The sequence below is a fragment of the Thamnophis sirtalis genome, unplaced genomic scaffold, assembly GCF_051295495.1.
Source record: "Thamnophis sirtalis isolate CommonGarterSnake01/CBP01778 unplaced genomic scaffold, rThaSir2_p1.2 scaffold_15, whole genome shotgun sequence".
Lineage (NCBI taxonomy): Eukaryota > Metazoa > Chordata > Lepidosauria > Squamata > Natricidae > Thamnophis > Thamnophis sirtalis.
In genome coordinates this window covers 17,711,663-17,726,580 of record NW_028261395.1, presented here as the reverse complement: position 1 = coordinate 17,726,580, position 14,918 = coordinate 17,711,663, and the positions used below count along the sequence as shown (strand labels likewise).

At 41.0% G+C, this 14,918-nt stretch overlaps 1 protein-coding gene across 4 annotated transcripts in view; it reads left to right on the top strand.

The window, feature by feature from the left end:
* Window positions 1-13,523, top strand: part of PRXL2A (peroxiredoxin like 2A) — a 38,790-nt gene extending 25,267 nt beyond the window's left edge. For all 4 annotated transcript variants that reach the window (XM_014051664.2, XM_087702309.1, XM_014051663.2 and 1 more), the window contains 3 exons: window positions 5,033-5,173; window positions 12,013-12,177; window positions 13,111-13,523. In XM_014051664.2, coding sequence (XP_013907139.2) covers window positions 5,033-5,173; window positions 12,013-12,177; window positions 13,111-13,221 — 417 coding nt within the window. In that variant the 3' untranslated portion in view covers window positions 13,222-13,523. The remainder of the gene's footprint in view (window positions 1-5,032; window positions 5,174-12,012; window positions 12,178-13,110) is intronic.
* Window positions 13,524-14,918: the final 1,395 nt, after the last annotated feature.

Sequence of the window (14,918 nt, the reverse complement as noted above, 5' to 3'; positions counted from 1 at the left end):
CCTAGCTTGCATAGCAACAGTGAAAGCACTTAGACTTACATACCGCTTCATAGTGCTTTACAGCCTCTCTAAACCAGCGGTCACCAACCAGTGGTCCACGGTGGTCCTTGAGAAAATTATGGTGGTCCACAGAAAAATTATTTGCATTTTTTATATTGCACTAAATACTATTTATCTTTTTAAAAATTCATATTAGTGGTTCATGGGATTTAAAATTATGAATGTAGTAGTCCCTGAAATCCGAAAGGTTGGTGACCCCTGCTCTAAATGGTTTACAGAGTCAGCCTCTTGCCCCCAACAATCTGGGTCCTCATTTTACTGACCTCAGAAGGATGGAAGGCTGAGTCAACCTTGAGCCTGGTGAGATTCAAACTGCCAAATTGCAGTACTGCATTCTAAGTACTGTGCCACCTTTTGATAAAAGTGGGTTTTATACCTCATACTTTTGATAAAACCCATGAAGTTGTAAACAATCAAACCTTATGGATGAGTGGAACATGGAAGGAGGCTGGGAAGAAGGATATGTCTCCAAGTTGACACAACTTGGCTCCTGACCTTCTTGGATCATGAGCCTTCTCCATTACCACCACCTGTGTGTGCAAGATGTGAACATTAATTCCTGCTTGTGTGCCAAGTTCTTGGATAACCCACCACACCTGAATGACTTTGCCTTCAGGAGTTGTGGATGCACCATCACTGGAGGTTTTAAAGAAAAGACTGGACATTATTTTGTCTGAAATAGTATAGCGTCTCTTGCTTGAGCAAGGGGTTGGACCAGAAGATCTCCAAGGTCGCTTCCAACTCTTGTTATTCTGTTATGCCAGGCCAGAAAGCAAGGCTTTTTCCAGTAATAGGTTTAGTAAGATTTATTGAAAGAGGATAGAATAAGATTATGGAAATCTCAGCAACTTAATTGATCTCCTGGTGTTTGAGGCAGATACTTGTCTTTTATTTGTAATTCTCATGTGAACATGATTAGAAGTTTGTTCCATTAACTGAGAATGGAGCAATGTTCACGTAGTTATAATGCAAATCTTTCTCTGGTTTCAAGCATCCCATTACATCCTGTGTTCCTTAGCTGCCAATCCTTTGGGCAGTGAATCAAAAGGAGCACAGGAGAACAAAGCTTTTAAACATTTCTAAATCTATATTTAAAAAAAAACCTGGCAGGTGCAGGAAAATTGGACAAAAATAAAATGACAAAGAACAAAAGACTCTATAATCTCTAGGGAGCACAAAAGGCAGAAAACGGGGATTTGAAAACATGGAACCGAAAAGAAGGAACAATGTAGTTTAGCAGAGACAGCAGCTTATTAAACTGGAAATAGGCCAGATACCTAGCGGGATGACTGGTTTGAACTGGCTTAGCAGGAGTTATTGGTACAGGTTCACAGTCATGGACAATCCCTGGAAGTACTGCCACAGGGAAGAGGGGATTAACTATTCTGCAAAGCCCTGAAGGCAGGACGAGAAGCAATGGGTGGAACTTTGTTACAGAGAGATCCAACTTAGAAGGAAGGCAAAATTTCTTGGCAGAACAACTATAGAACAGCTTGTCTCCCAGAGTTGTGATTGTTGAAAGTTTTTAAAGAAAGATTGGACATTTGTCCAGGATGTCCCAAAGGTGCTTTTTTCCAAGAGGCAACTGGACTTTCGGGTTTTTGTTTGAAGATGTTTCTTTTCTCATTCAAGAAGCTTCTTCAGCTCTGAATGGATGGTGAGGAAGGGAAGGATTTATATTCCTTGCAGACAGCTGGTCATTTGCATCCTTTCAGAGAGTCGTTGAGGCCACTTGTGTCCCTTTACTGTTATCCCTCAGCCTGTGTTCAATATGAAGAGACACAGGGTGGAAATATCCCACAGAAAGCACATCTCTACAACCCAGTCTTCCAGCTGTTCCAAGAAGGCTCCACACCCATTTGCACACTCAGGTGACCCAGAGGACATAGACAAACCTCCAAATGTCTGTTGGACTCTGAAAGGATGCAAATGACCAGCTGTCTGCAAGGAGTATAAATCCTTCCATTCTCCACCATCCAGTCAGAGCTGAAGAAGCTGCTTGGATGAGAAGCGAAATGTCTTCAAAGAAAAACCAGAAAATCCAATTGCCTCTTGAAAAAGCACCTTTGGGACAACCCTGACCTGGATGACTGAGAATCTCCATAGACATTTGTCCAGGATGGAACAAGGACTTGCCTTGGGCAGGGGGTTAGACTAGACTAGAAGATCACCAAGGTCCCTTCCAGTCTTTATGATTTTGCAGTCAGCAAAAAGTGGAGCACTAATCAAATTCCCAAGGCCAGGAATTTCTAGCAAGCTGATGGGATTTACAACGTGACACTATGTTGGAGTCTTAAATCACTATTTTAAGTAACTCCTGTTTTCTACATTTGTCTTTCTTCTTGTAAGCCAGAAGTCTCATTCCTGCAATCTGATTTTCCTATGGGGGGCAGAAGGTTTATGTGTTTGTTGTTTGTGTGTGTGTGTTTAAGAGCATGAAATCCTACAAGCAACCTGAAGTTGTTTACTCCAAGTACAAATGCTGGCTCTTAGAAAGAACTAAATCAAGACAAGCATAGACCAGTTTTTAAGAATATCCCCTTACATGCCAATTGCTTGCCCAGGGCTCCAAGGATTTTCTAGTAGTTATGGGAGTTATTTGGACAGCTGGAAAGGAAAACAGCTTATGGTTTGTTAGCTTCTGCTTAGAAATTCGAAGTAAAATCCCCTTCTGAGTCATGCTGCGCTTTTAGTGAATTCACAAACACATGTGTTAATTTTCTACTACTGCCTTCTTTCAAACAGCCTAGCCTACAACCCTGGAATTTTGTGATGGTTTTTCTCATTTATGTATTAAACTTGTACGCCAAAGGCAGCTTATAGACATTGCTTAAAATGCCCTATAAAATATTAAAACAATTAAAAAAATATTAAAATTAAAAATCCAATTAAAACTAAACAGGATAGAGAGGGAAGGGAGCAAAGTGCACACAGGACGGAGGTAGAGCGTTCTCTGCTCTATTAGGAGCAGAGCCGTTAACAGTAGTTGGGTATTGGGTCAAAGGAGGAAGAATGTGAGGTTGTTACTTAAAGTTTAGGTTACTATAGGAAAAAACTCAGAAAGGGAAGCTAAACTTGTTGTAACCCGGCTCTTCCCAAACCAACGTTCCTTCGGAGAAGAAGACAAATTCAGTTAACCATGCAGACATGCTCATCCTCCACAACTCTTCGAGTTTGGAAAATCCTTGACAAATTGGAATTTTTGACTTGATTCAAATATCCCTAAAGCAGGATGAAGCAGCAATTTCCTATTGGAAGACAGCAAAAGCAATAGCCCTGGTGGGATTCAGCCGTTTTGCAGCGGTTCAGGAGAACTATTTGTTAACTCTGTAGAGTTCTGCAAACCAGCTAAATAGTCAAGGCTACCTCTGCCTGCCTAATGATTCCAGTAGCTTATACACACCTCAGACTTTCCTGCTCATTTGTAATTAACCAAAGGAAGGGAAAAGAAAAAGAAGAAATACCACATAGCTGTTTCCTCAGCAGAAAAATTCTAGCTCCTTTAAAACTTAGGCAGGGAAGATAAAATGCAATAGAGGTTTTTTTTTCCTTCTCTCTCCCTTCAGTTAATAGCTCTGGGCAGACAGCCAAGAACCATTTAACAGGCGAATACTTTGTTGCAGTAACAAAACCTCCAGAATGCAGTCAGCACAGAAACAATAGAAAGTTACAGATTATGTAGATTAACAGAGTTGGAAGGGACCTTGTAGGTCATCCAGTGCAACCTCTCCACCCAAGCAGGAGACCCTACACCATTTCTGACAAATGGCAGTCCAATCTCCTTGAAAGCCTCCAGTGATAAAGCTCCCACAACTTCCGAAGGCAACTTTTGTTCCTCACTGTCAGAAAATTTGTCCTTATTTCCAGGTTGAATCTCTCCTTGTTCTTGACAGGATTAGGCCAGGGAAGGAGTTTTAAAAATGTCAATTCAGTGCAGGAGTTTCTTATCAGAATTCTTATGTGTTTTTAAGTACACATTATTAGCAGAATTGATTTTATTAATTTGCAATAGTATTGCAGTGTTGTTTTTATGTTTCTGTATTTTCATCCTGCATTTTCAGCATTAAGCTCCGGGGGTTAGACTAGATGGAAGACCGCCAAGGTCCCTTCCAACTCTATTCTATTCCATTCCATTCCATAACATTCTATATATTGGAACAGTGCTATTTTATTTTGAGTTAGAGTTAGACTAAGGAGAAATTTCCTAAGGGTGAGACCAATCAAGTTGGCTACGCCCACCCAGTCACATGACCACCAAGCCGTTATTAGGATAGAGAACTGGTTGTTAAATTATTTGAATCCCACCACTGACTTAGACTTACAGTATATGCCACTTCACAGTGCTTTTCAAGCCCTCTCCAAGCAGTTTACAGAGGCAGAATATTGCCCCCCAACAATCTGGGTCCTCATTTTACCGACCCTGTAAGTATGGAAAGCTGAGTCAACCTTGAGGCGGTCAGGATTGAACTTGTGAAAGTGGGCAGAGTTTGCCTACAATACTGCATCACTGTGTCACGAGGTCCCCATAGATCATTGACCCATGGGAAAAGTGGCTGGCTTTTTACAATGGCACTGAAAAAAGTGACTTATGACCGTTTTTCACAGTTACGACCTTTTCAAGAATCCCCATGATCATGTGATCAGAATTCAGATGCTTGTCCATTGGCTCATAGTTATGACCGTTGCTGTGTCCCAAGATCATGTGACCCTCTTTGACAACCTTTTGACAAGCAATGGGGAGGCCAAATTCTCTTAACTATTGGGTTCCTAACTGATCGACCGCAGTGATTCACCTAAGAAGCTAGGCAAGAAAGACCGTAAAATGGAGCAAAATTCACTTTAAAATGTCTTGCTTAACAACAGAAATTTTGGGCTCTGTTGTGGTCGTTCATTGAGGATAACCATCTGTTTTGATAGACCTATTGCAGTTGAGTTGGGTGATGGTTGACTCAAGTTGTCCTTCCATTTGTAGGAGGCCGCTGAGCTGTCCTCTCTGAAACCCCAACTTGAGCAGGTCGGGGTCCCTCTTTATGCTGTGGTGAAAGAGAACATTGGGACGGAGGTGGCAAACTTTCGGTCGTACTTCAAAGGAGAAATATTCCTGGATGAAAAGGTAGGTGGGACTTTTTTGAAATGAATTTAAGAAGAAGGAAATGATCCATTGAAGCCTTTGATCACCTAGCAAACACCTGGCGCTTTTTGGAGTAAGGATTCTATCTGCTTGGAAAAGACCCCACTGTGGCTTGAGCTTCGGAGATTAAAAACTGGGCTTTTGCAGTTCTGGGTGGTGATATCCACACCTTATTTCTTTCTTAATTATTTTTAATTTTATATGCCTCTCATCCTGCCTAGAGGAGTCTAGGAGGCTTGCAACCAAATGAAAGTGACAAGATAAAACAGGGGTAGTCAACCTTTTTATACCTACCACCCACTTTTGTATCTCTGTTAGTAGTAAAATTTTCTAACTGCCACCGGTTCCACAGTAATGGTGATTTTATGAAAACAATGAAAATGTTTTTAAATAATGCTATGAAATCTTTTTTAAAAGTCAATTAAATTTAAAAAAAGGAAAGTGCTTCAATATCAGACAAAACCCCTACTGTCTACCATGAAAGCTGGAATGCCCACTAGTGGGCGGTAAGGACCAGGTTGACTACCACTGAGATAAAACATGAAAACAATAAATATTAACATAAAATGGACTTAAATTAACTTAATTTTTCTCATCCAAGAAGCTTCTTCGGCTCTTCTTTTTTCTGTTTCAAATGTTTTATTCATTTTCATTTTCAATTTTGTACATTCACTTATATACTGAATATTTGCAATAATAATAATATAATAATAATAAAAAAAAACCCAACCTAAACACAACTCATCATACTAAAGATTGCGCTAAAAAGAAAAGAGAAGGAAAAAAAAAAAGAAAAAGAAAAAAAAGAGAGAAAAATAAAAAGAAAAGATAAGGAACAACAGTATACAAGTGTATTCTTCTTATTCTATATATTGAAACTATATCTCCACCCACCCACCCACCCCCAATGAACCCCCCTCCGACTTCCCAGGTCCCACACCCGGCACAGTTCAATACCATTCACCTTCTAGAATATCTTATTAACAATAATAATGAAAATAAAATAAAAAGAACACTCTGAAAAAGAAAAAAAACGAAAAAAAAAATCTTTTGCATTATGCTCAGCCTCCCATCATTCTTAAAATTTAAACAGTATAGATCATTCCATTTATATTTTGTCCTCGTCCCTTACTTCTTTGATATTTACCCCCATCTTCCTGTAGACTCTCCAGATAGCCTTTCTTAACCTTATATTCAAATAATAGTTTATACAAAAATCAATTTATCTTCAAATACAGAGCAGTCTAATCATACTTTCGCTACTCATCTTCCTACCCCTCGTTTCTCATCTCCATTCCTCCCAAGCCCAAATTCCATAAGATTAGTATCTCGCTCTTCACTTTAAAATCCTGAGCTTTTTATATTATACTTCAAGCAAGTAAATCCGTAAAATGTGTGCCCAAAATCCATATCACTTCATTCAGTCCCAAGATCCCTTCATCGATATCCCGCTCCACCTTCCCTTCTGCCCCACTCCTCCCGACTCCATTCATCCCAAACCGTAATTCAAATAAATCTTGGTCCCCGCTTTCCTCACAGAAAACAATTCATGCGCAGTTTGGATTGAAATTCAAATAAGTCTTATAAAGGTCCCATACAATATCTGTCCAAAATAGGCAATGCTTCTTTCCATTCCTCATCGGTACACAGCTTTACCATTTCGTACCAAACAGGAATCCTAAAATTTTAATCAGTCCAAGAGCTTAAAAAGTATTTTAAAGACATCGCCGGATCTATATTCTTTACTCTTCTGCCCTTCCGGAAAGAGAAGGCAACCCTCTGCCTTATAACCACGTGTCCCGCTGCTTTGAAAATATGGCTAAATCCTCAGTTTCCGCTCTTCTGCCTCTCCGGTAGGGGGAGAACAACTCCCTCCATCTTGTAACCAAGTGAATTGCTACTTGTCTTTCCTTCACCTTGTCTTTCCGCATTTCCGAGTGAGTCAAGAAGCCCCGCCTTCAGAGTTTCATAATAAAAGTCCCGAGCTTCCGAAACAGAATTAAGACGAAATCTTTGATTCTCGAGTGTAACTGTGATTCCAACTGGAGCTTCCCATTTATACTGTATTTGACGATTTCTAAGCTCTTGGGTTAAAAAAGTATAGTCTCTCCTTGCTTGCAGCATTTGGAGCGGTATTTCTTTAAAGACAAACAAATCATGGCCATCGATTCGGAGCCTGTTGTTGTAAAACTTTTGGATGATCGCATTTCTGGATTCTCTTGTGAAAAAGTATATAATTATGTCTCTTGGAAGCTGTCGTTGTTCTGCTGCACACGAATTCTGGCGATAGATTTTTCGAATATTCCAATCAAAATTGAATCCCGGACCTCCCACCGCTTGGCTGAAAGCCTCTACAAACGTCTGTTTCAAGTTCTCTCCTTTCTTTTCGGGCAGTCCTCTGACTCTTATTGCAAACGCCTTTCTGTTATAATTTATCATTATAAGTTGTGTTTGAGTATCTCTAATCTCTTGTTGTAATGCTTGGATGTTGGAAGTCAAATTAGAATTAGCCTCCTCCAAAGTTTCCAGTTTAGTCTCCATTTCTTCAATATAATCTGTCAAAGTAGACATAGCTTCAAACATGTCCACCTTTATTTGGGCAATCTTAGACTGTATTTTGTCGCATAAATCCAGCACAAATTCTTTGATTTCTTGTTTAAAATCATTAAGTATTTGAAAAAGAAGCTCCTGTGTTAAGGAATCTCCAGTAGGGGGTGTAGGAGGCAAAGGCAGCGATTTACTAACAAGTTCTTTAAGCACATGCGGGGGGGAGCGTTTTGCCTGCTTAGACCTGGGAGGCATTATAGATAAAAGCTGAGAATAAACAGATAAACAGATAAACAATGTCTTCACCTGGTCAGTTCTCAATAAGTTATTTGTAGATTTTGCTTGTTAATGAGTAGCAGTCTCCGGGGAGATAAAGCCGGTTAATTACGTCATCAATCACCAACACAGTAAAAACGCCATTTTGTAGCACGGTTGAACAAAGAAGTTTCAAAGGAAAACGTGGCTGGTGTTTAGATAGTTATAAAAAAGGGAACATCACAGGAGTAAAACCCGCTCGTGTTAGTCTTAAGTTGCTTTAAGCAGTTTATCATTGTCCTGAGGGGGGGGGTCGCCTGTCTAGGGCTGCAAAAAAGGCAGCTGAGAGGAACTGGCTGGAGATAAGAGCTCAGTTACGCTGGATCTTTTCTCCGTTCGCAGCCCAAAAAAAAAGAAAAGGGGCTGTGAACTACGAATAAATCCTAGCACCTGAGCTTCTGCCTGCCCCTTTCTGCCAAAAAGGGGTGATATCTATTGATCTTAATTAGATATACAGACCAGAACTCTGAGAGGAGCTCCGTTGAGCTCCTTCGGCGACAGGCTCCGCCCCCAGGAAGCCTCCAGCTCTTCTTCTTTGATAATGTTTCACGTCTCATCCAAGAAACTCCTTCAACTCTGACTGGATGGTGGGGAATGGAAAAATGTGCACATCTGTATATTGGGGAAACAAAACAGCCACTTCATAAATGCATGGCACAACATAGGAGAACAAACCCATCAAGATAAGATTCAGCGGTCCATCTGCATTCCAAAGACACAGGCTGCACTTTTGAAAACAGTAAAGTCCATATTTTGAACAGAGACAGATTGCTGGTTTGAAAGAGGGTTCAAGAGGGATCATCTATGTCAAAATTGAACAGCCCTCTCTCGACAGGAGGAGGGATATGACCGTTATCTATCTCCAGTCTACAATCCAGTCCTTTCAACAGTTCCAAGAAGGCTCCACACCCATTTTCTACCTTTCAAGTGACTCTTGAGGACACAGATAAACCTCCAGGTGGCCTTAACAACTATCTAAAAGGATGCAAATGACCAGCTGTCTGAAAGAAGTATAAATGCTTACACCATCTAGGCAGAGCTTAAGAAGCGTCTTGGATGAGAAGCGAAATGTCTTCAGAGAAAAACCAGCTTGTTGATTTTTAATGTAAAAACATCCTAACAGGGACACAAGAGTGTGGAACTGACATTCTAGCCATAAGTTGGATTTTCTGGGCCTGCAGTTTTCCATTAAGTCTCAAGCCATGGAATATGAATCCCATCAAATGAGCTATAATAAGAAGTTTGCAGAGGGAAGCTGCTGGCCTGGGATTTAGCTTAGCAGAGCTGCTCCTTAAGAGATTAATCAGGTTTCACCATTGTGTCATTAATGGTCACGAATAGAGCACGCTTTGCCTTTGAAGGGTTGACTTGCTCATACAGGATTCCCAATCTTAAACACTAGATCAACAAAAAAGATTAAGGCTGTTTCACCCCACCTGCCTTTTTCATCCTTTCTGGAAATTGAGGTCTGTGCCCCAGTGAGTCATCCCGTCTTCTCAAACGGAATTAAAAAATAAAGGAATGACATTAAATCAACAGGGGGAAGCAACATTGCAGTGCTGATCTTGGGAGGATTGGTTGGTATGCCCTGCAGATACATTTCGAGGAGGAGGAAGACTTTATAGACAACAGGAGTTTCCCTTGCAGGATTCTTAACAATAGCACTTAGACTTATGTACCGATTCACAGTGCTTTTACAGCCCTCTCTAAGTGGTTTACAGAGTCAGCAAATTGCCCCCAACAAAGTGGGTCCTCATTTTACCCATCTCGGAAGGATGGAAGGCTGAGTCAACCTTGAGCCCATCAGAATCGAACTGCTGGCAGTCAGCAGAGTCAGCCTGCAGTGCTGCCTTCTAACCACTGGGAAAGAAGATAGCAATAGCACTTAGACTTATGTACCAATTCACAGTGCTTTACAGCCCTCTCTAAGTGCTTTATAGAATCAGCGACTTGCCCCTTACAATCTGGATCCTCATTTCACTAACCTTGGAAGGACAGAAGGCTGAGCCAACCTTGAGCCAGTCAGGATCGAACTCCTGGCAATGAGCAGAGTTAGCCTGCAATACTTCATTGTAACCACTGCACCACTACTATGGTCTCCTAATAAGACGAAGTTAGGAAAAGGCAAGCTGATTCTTCTATATTCCATTGTGGTCCTCTGGCCATTTTTTAAGGGTCCTTGGTGGCCTCTGATTTTTGTTATTTTCTTGCAGATGTTTCATTACTGAACTAGGTAACGTTATCAGTGCTAGAAGGGAGTGGAGTAGAGGAATCAAGGAACTATCAATTCAGACAAGTGAACAAGGGTAAACAATCAAGGAACCACCAAGAACACTCCCATCAACACTGATAGAGCAAGCCTCTTGTACATAAACAAAGAGCAAACCCCACTCCCTTCTAGCCCTGATGATATAGCCTACTTGGGTAATGAATCATCGGCCACAAAACACCCAAGCTAGGAGGGCCTCATTTCAACCTTGAACTATAAATAGGTGACATCATCAGTGCTAGAAAGGATTGGGGTAGAAAAATCAAGGAACTACCAACTCTTAGGAACAACCTAATAGTAAACTACAGCCTAATAAAGGAACCACCAAGAACATTTCCATTAATACTGACAAGGTAAGTCAGTAGTATATACACAGAGAGCAAACACTCCTCTCCACAAACCACTCTCTCTTCTAGCGCTGATAGTGTTACCATGGGTAATGAAATGTCTGCAAAAAAAACCAACCACTTGGGGAGGGACCCACAGTCCTCCTCTTCCTCCTCCTTTCTACAAACTTCATTGCCTTCTAATACTGATGATGTTATCTAGTTGGGTAATGAAATGTCTGCAAGAAAACACCCAGGCTCAGATAGCCCCATAACAACTCCAAGCTACAAATATTCTAGTACCATTTTCATTGACTATCAACTTCATTGCCGTAGGAAACTTGATCATGCCTAAAGCCCCCAATGTGATTACTTTAATTATCTAAATTCTGGGCATTGGGGATGGTTGAGTTGTTCTCCAAATCCTAGTTCTAAAAGACTAGGCCATTGATCGATAATGAAAAATAAAGAGGTGGACATAGCTCACATCCTTGTGGACTGTTTGCGGAGGTGAAACACCACTAAAAAAAAAAAAAAGTTCTGAAACATCCTAATGTGTACATGGGACCCATCCATGTTCCCTTCTGAGCCACATCATGTGCCCCCTTCCAATCTAGACTTCGGCCATTCGGTTTTCCCAGGGATGCCTCCTTGAAATACAGGTGCTGTGTTTTCCCAAAAATAAGACCGGATCTTATATCTTATAAGAGCCGAGGTGGCGCAGTGGTTAGGGTGCAGTACTGCAGGCCACTTCAGCTGACTGTTATCTGCAGTTCAGCGGTTCAAATCTCACCGGCTCAAGGTTGACTCAGCCTTCCATCCTTCCGAGGTGGGTAAAATGAGGACCTGGATTGTTGGGGGCAATATGCTGATTCTGTAAACCGCTTAGAGCGGGCTGAAAGCCCTATGAAGCGGTATATAAGTCTAACTGCTATTGCTATTGCTATATTATTTTTTGCTCCAAAAGACGTATTAGGGCTATTTTCCCGGTTGGGTGTTATTTTCGTGAAAACATGGTCATCCTTGGCTTAGAACAGTTTGTTTAGTGACCATTTGAAGTTACAACAGCAATGAAAAAAACATCTTGCAACTGTTTTTCAAACAACCATTGCAGCTTCCCCATGGTCACTTAATCAAAATTCAGACAGTCGGCAACTGATTCATATTTATGATGGTTGTAGTGTCCAAGGAGTCACTCGCTTAGCAATGAGAATTTGGGGACTCATAAGTCGACGGATACCTCTACCAATCAGGTTGGATTCTATTTCTTTTTTTCCCAAGACCAGTGGGTCATTTTTGAGGAGGTCTTCTCTATAAGAAGACTTCCAGTTTGGAGCTGAGTTCCTTCTCATCTTGTTTTCCAGAGAAAATTCTACGGTCCTCAGAGAAGAACGATGATGTTCCTGGCTATTTTCCGCTGGAATGTCTGGAGGAACTTCTGGCGCGCTTGGAGGAGTGGCTACACCGGCAACATCGATGGAGAAGGCGTGATCCTGGGAGGGGTCTTTGTGATTGGCCCAGGCAAACAGGTAGAAGAGTGGAGAAATGGGGCTGGGAACACCATGTATTCTGTGTCTGGCCTGGGAGACTCACTTCTCTGCAGCTTTCAGCCCATGAAAAAGGACCTTGGCAATTGGCTTTCTACTCCAGATTGAAGGATCTCCCTCTCCCTCTCTCTTTCTCTCTCTCTCCCCCACATGCACACATTCCCTCCCTCCCTCTCTCCTTCTCTTTTTCTCAATATCTGCCTCTTGCTCTCCTTCTCTTTCTTTCTCTGTCTTCCTCATTCTCTTCTATTTTTCCCGCACACTCTCCCTTCTCTCTTTCTGTGTGTCTATTTCCCCCATAGTCTTTTCCTCCTCCTCTCTCTTTCTCTACCTCCCTCTTGCTCTTTTTCTCCTTCTGTCTCTCCTTTTTTCTTTCTCCCTTTCTTTTTCTCCTTCTCTTTTTCCCTCTCCTTCTGCCTCTCTTGCTTTCTTTTTCGCCTTCTGTTTCTCTCCTTTCTTTCTCTTTATCTTTTTCTCTTCCTCTTGCTGTCTCCTTTCTATCTTCCTTTCTCTTTTTCTCCTTCTCCTCTTTTCCCTCTCTCCTTCTCTGTCATTCTCTATCTATTTTTCTCTTTCTCCACGTTTTCATTTATTTTAATTGTTATTTTGGTGATATAAATCTTGTCTCTTGTGTGGCAACTAGATTTCTATTTAATTTAGGTGCCCGGAGTCCTGCGGGATTGGGCGGCCTATAAATTTTGCAAATAAATAAATAAATAAATAAATAATTTTATAAAATTTAACATGGATAATGGGAAGTTGACAATATCAATGATTTTAAATTTAAAAATCTCAGTATAAAACTCTTCCTAAGCCCAGAAGGGGATAACTAAATGAATTGTGGAGATGTTAAAGAGTTTTCAGATTGTAGTTTTTGGGGAAAAACCTGTTCCTGAGCTCTGTGTCTTTTTTCAGGGGGTTCTCTTGGAACACCGTGAGAAAGAATTTGGAGACAAAGTCAGCCTTGATGCTGTCCTTGATGCTGTCAAGAAGATCAAAGCGCAACCTTCAGACCGTGGAGAATAAAGCACCCTTTCTTTTTTTGTTGCAAATGCTAATGTTGCCACGCAAACATAGGCCGTATCTCTGCCAGGTTGTCAATTTCTCCCAATCCCCTCATCATAAAGTCCAGCTCCTAGTAGTCATTTCCATCTGCTCTTCAGACACCACTGATTCCTTCTGTTTTTGTTTTACTGGGTCAATGAAAGGCCAGATCTGAAATTTGAAGATCTGACCTAGATCCTTTCCAGTTGGAACAAAACATTAGGGTACATCAGGGCATCAGAGGGATGATGGAAAGCTTAATAAACATTGTTTGGAAGTTTAAATGACGTAGTTCTGGTTATGATTTTTGAAAACCCAGTGTGCAAACTTTCCATGTCTCGAATGCCGTCTAGTGTGGCTGGATAATTTCAGGCCTGAAAGTCAAACTATACATCTTCTTAAAAATGGTAAGTAGTGATCACCTTGGAGGCCTTTTCAGAATATTATCATTTTTGATAATAACAACATATGGACATATCTTATTGGAGCAGCACTTGGACTCGGCAGAACAAAAGTTTATAAGATGTAACAATTAAGGTGTTGAATGGTGACTGGATAGTCTACCTTCAGCAGTGGAAAGGTGACTTTGGGCCATTTACTTCCAGCTCACAACCTAAATCCAATGGTTCTTATTGTGATTATGAGGAAGGTGTAGCGGAAAGTTCTGTATCATCTCTCTATAGAGCTAAATCAATCCAACGAGCAAAATTAGAAAATATTTCAAACAGCGCTATTTTCTTCAATCGAAATCATTCCCAAAGCTCTCATTCATCAAACAGGTCGAAAAGACAAATTCGTAGACAAATATTGATGTCTTAAGATTACTATCAAGAAAAGGAAGAAAGGAAAGAGGGAAGGGAAGGGGAAGGAAGGAAGGAAGGAAAAGAAGTAAGGAGATATGACAGAAAGAAAGAAGAAAGGAAAAAGGAAGGAAGGAAAGAAAAAAATCGGGAGGAAAGAAGAAAGGAAAGATGGAAGAAAGATGAAAAATAGGAAGGAAAGCCAAAGGAGGAAGGAAGAAAAAAAAAGAAAGAAAAGATTGGGAGGAAGGAAGGAAAGGGAGAAAAAAATAGATCTGCTTTGCATCTGGATTTGTGATTGTCAGCCTCTTATTTTCTTGCTATTGGCTGCCATAGTAATGTGCGGGGGGGGGGAGGGGGTTTCGGTATTTGGGTGGGGAAGCGTGCTGGAGGAGATATCTCAGAGAAATGAGGGAGTTTAGTTCTCACCATCTTCTGCACATGCTGAATGGTCTTGTTTAGGTCTGGTCAAGGTCAACCATCTCTACATACCAGATTGATTAAGCCACCTGAAGATGCACCCCACATGACACCCTTGGGGGCTGGAAATTGGACATTCAGCTTGGGGTTGTTGGGGGGAGGGATTTGGGTAAACTTTGGATATGTACAATTTCGCACCTTTACCCTCAGATCTTGCTTTAATTTCGATGCTTTCACTTCATATTCAGTAAAAGTACCTTCTATCTAAAATAATGGAGTTGGGGGTTTCCTTTCTTGAATTTTGAAGGAGGCACATCTGACAGTGATTCTGCATTCTGCCTTTATGGAAAAGCAATTCTTGGAAAGCATTTTAATAAAGGAGTGTCCATTCTGAACTGGGAGACGCCAGTTCAGAATGGGAGAAAATCTTAAATTTTCTTTCCTCCTGAAGCCATTAGT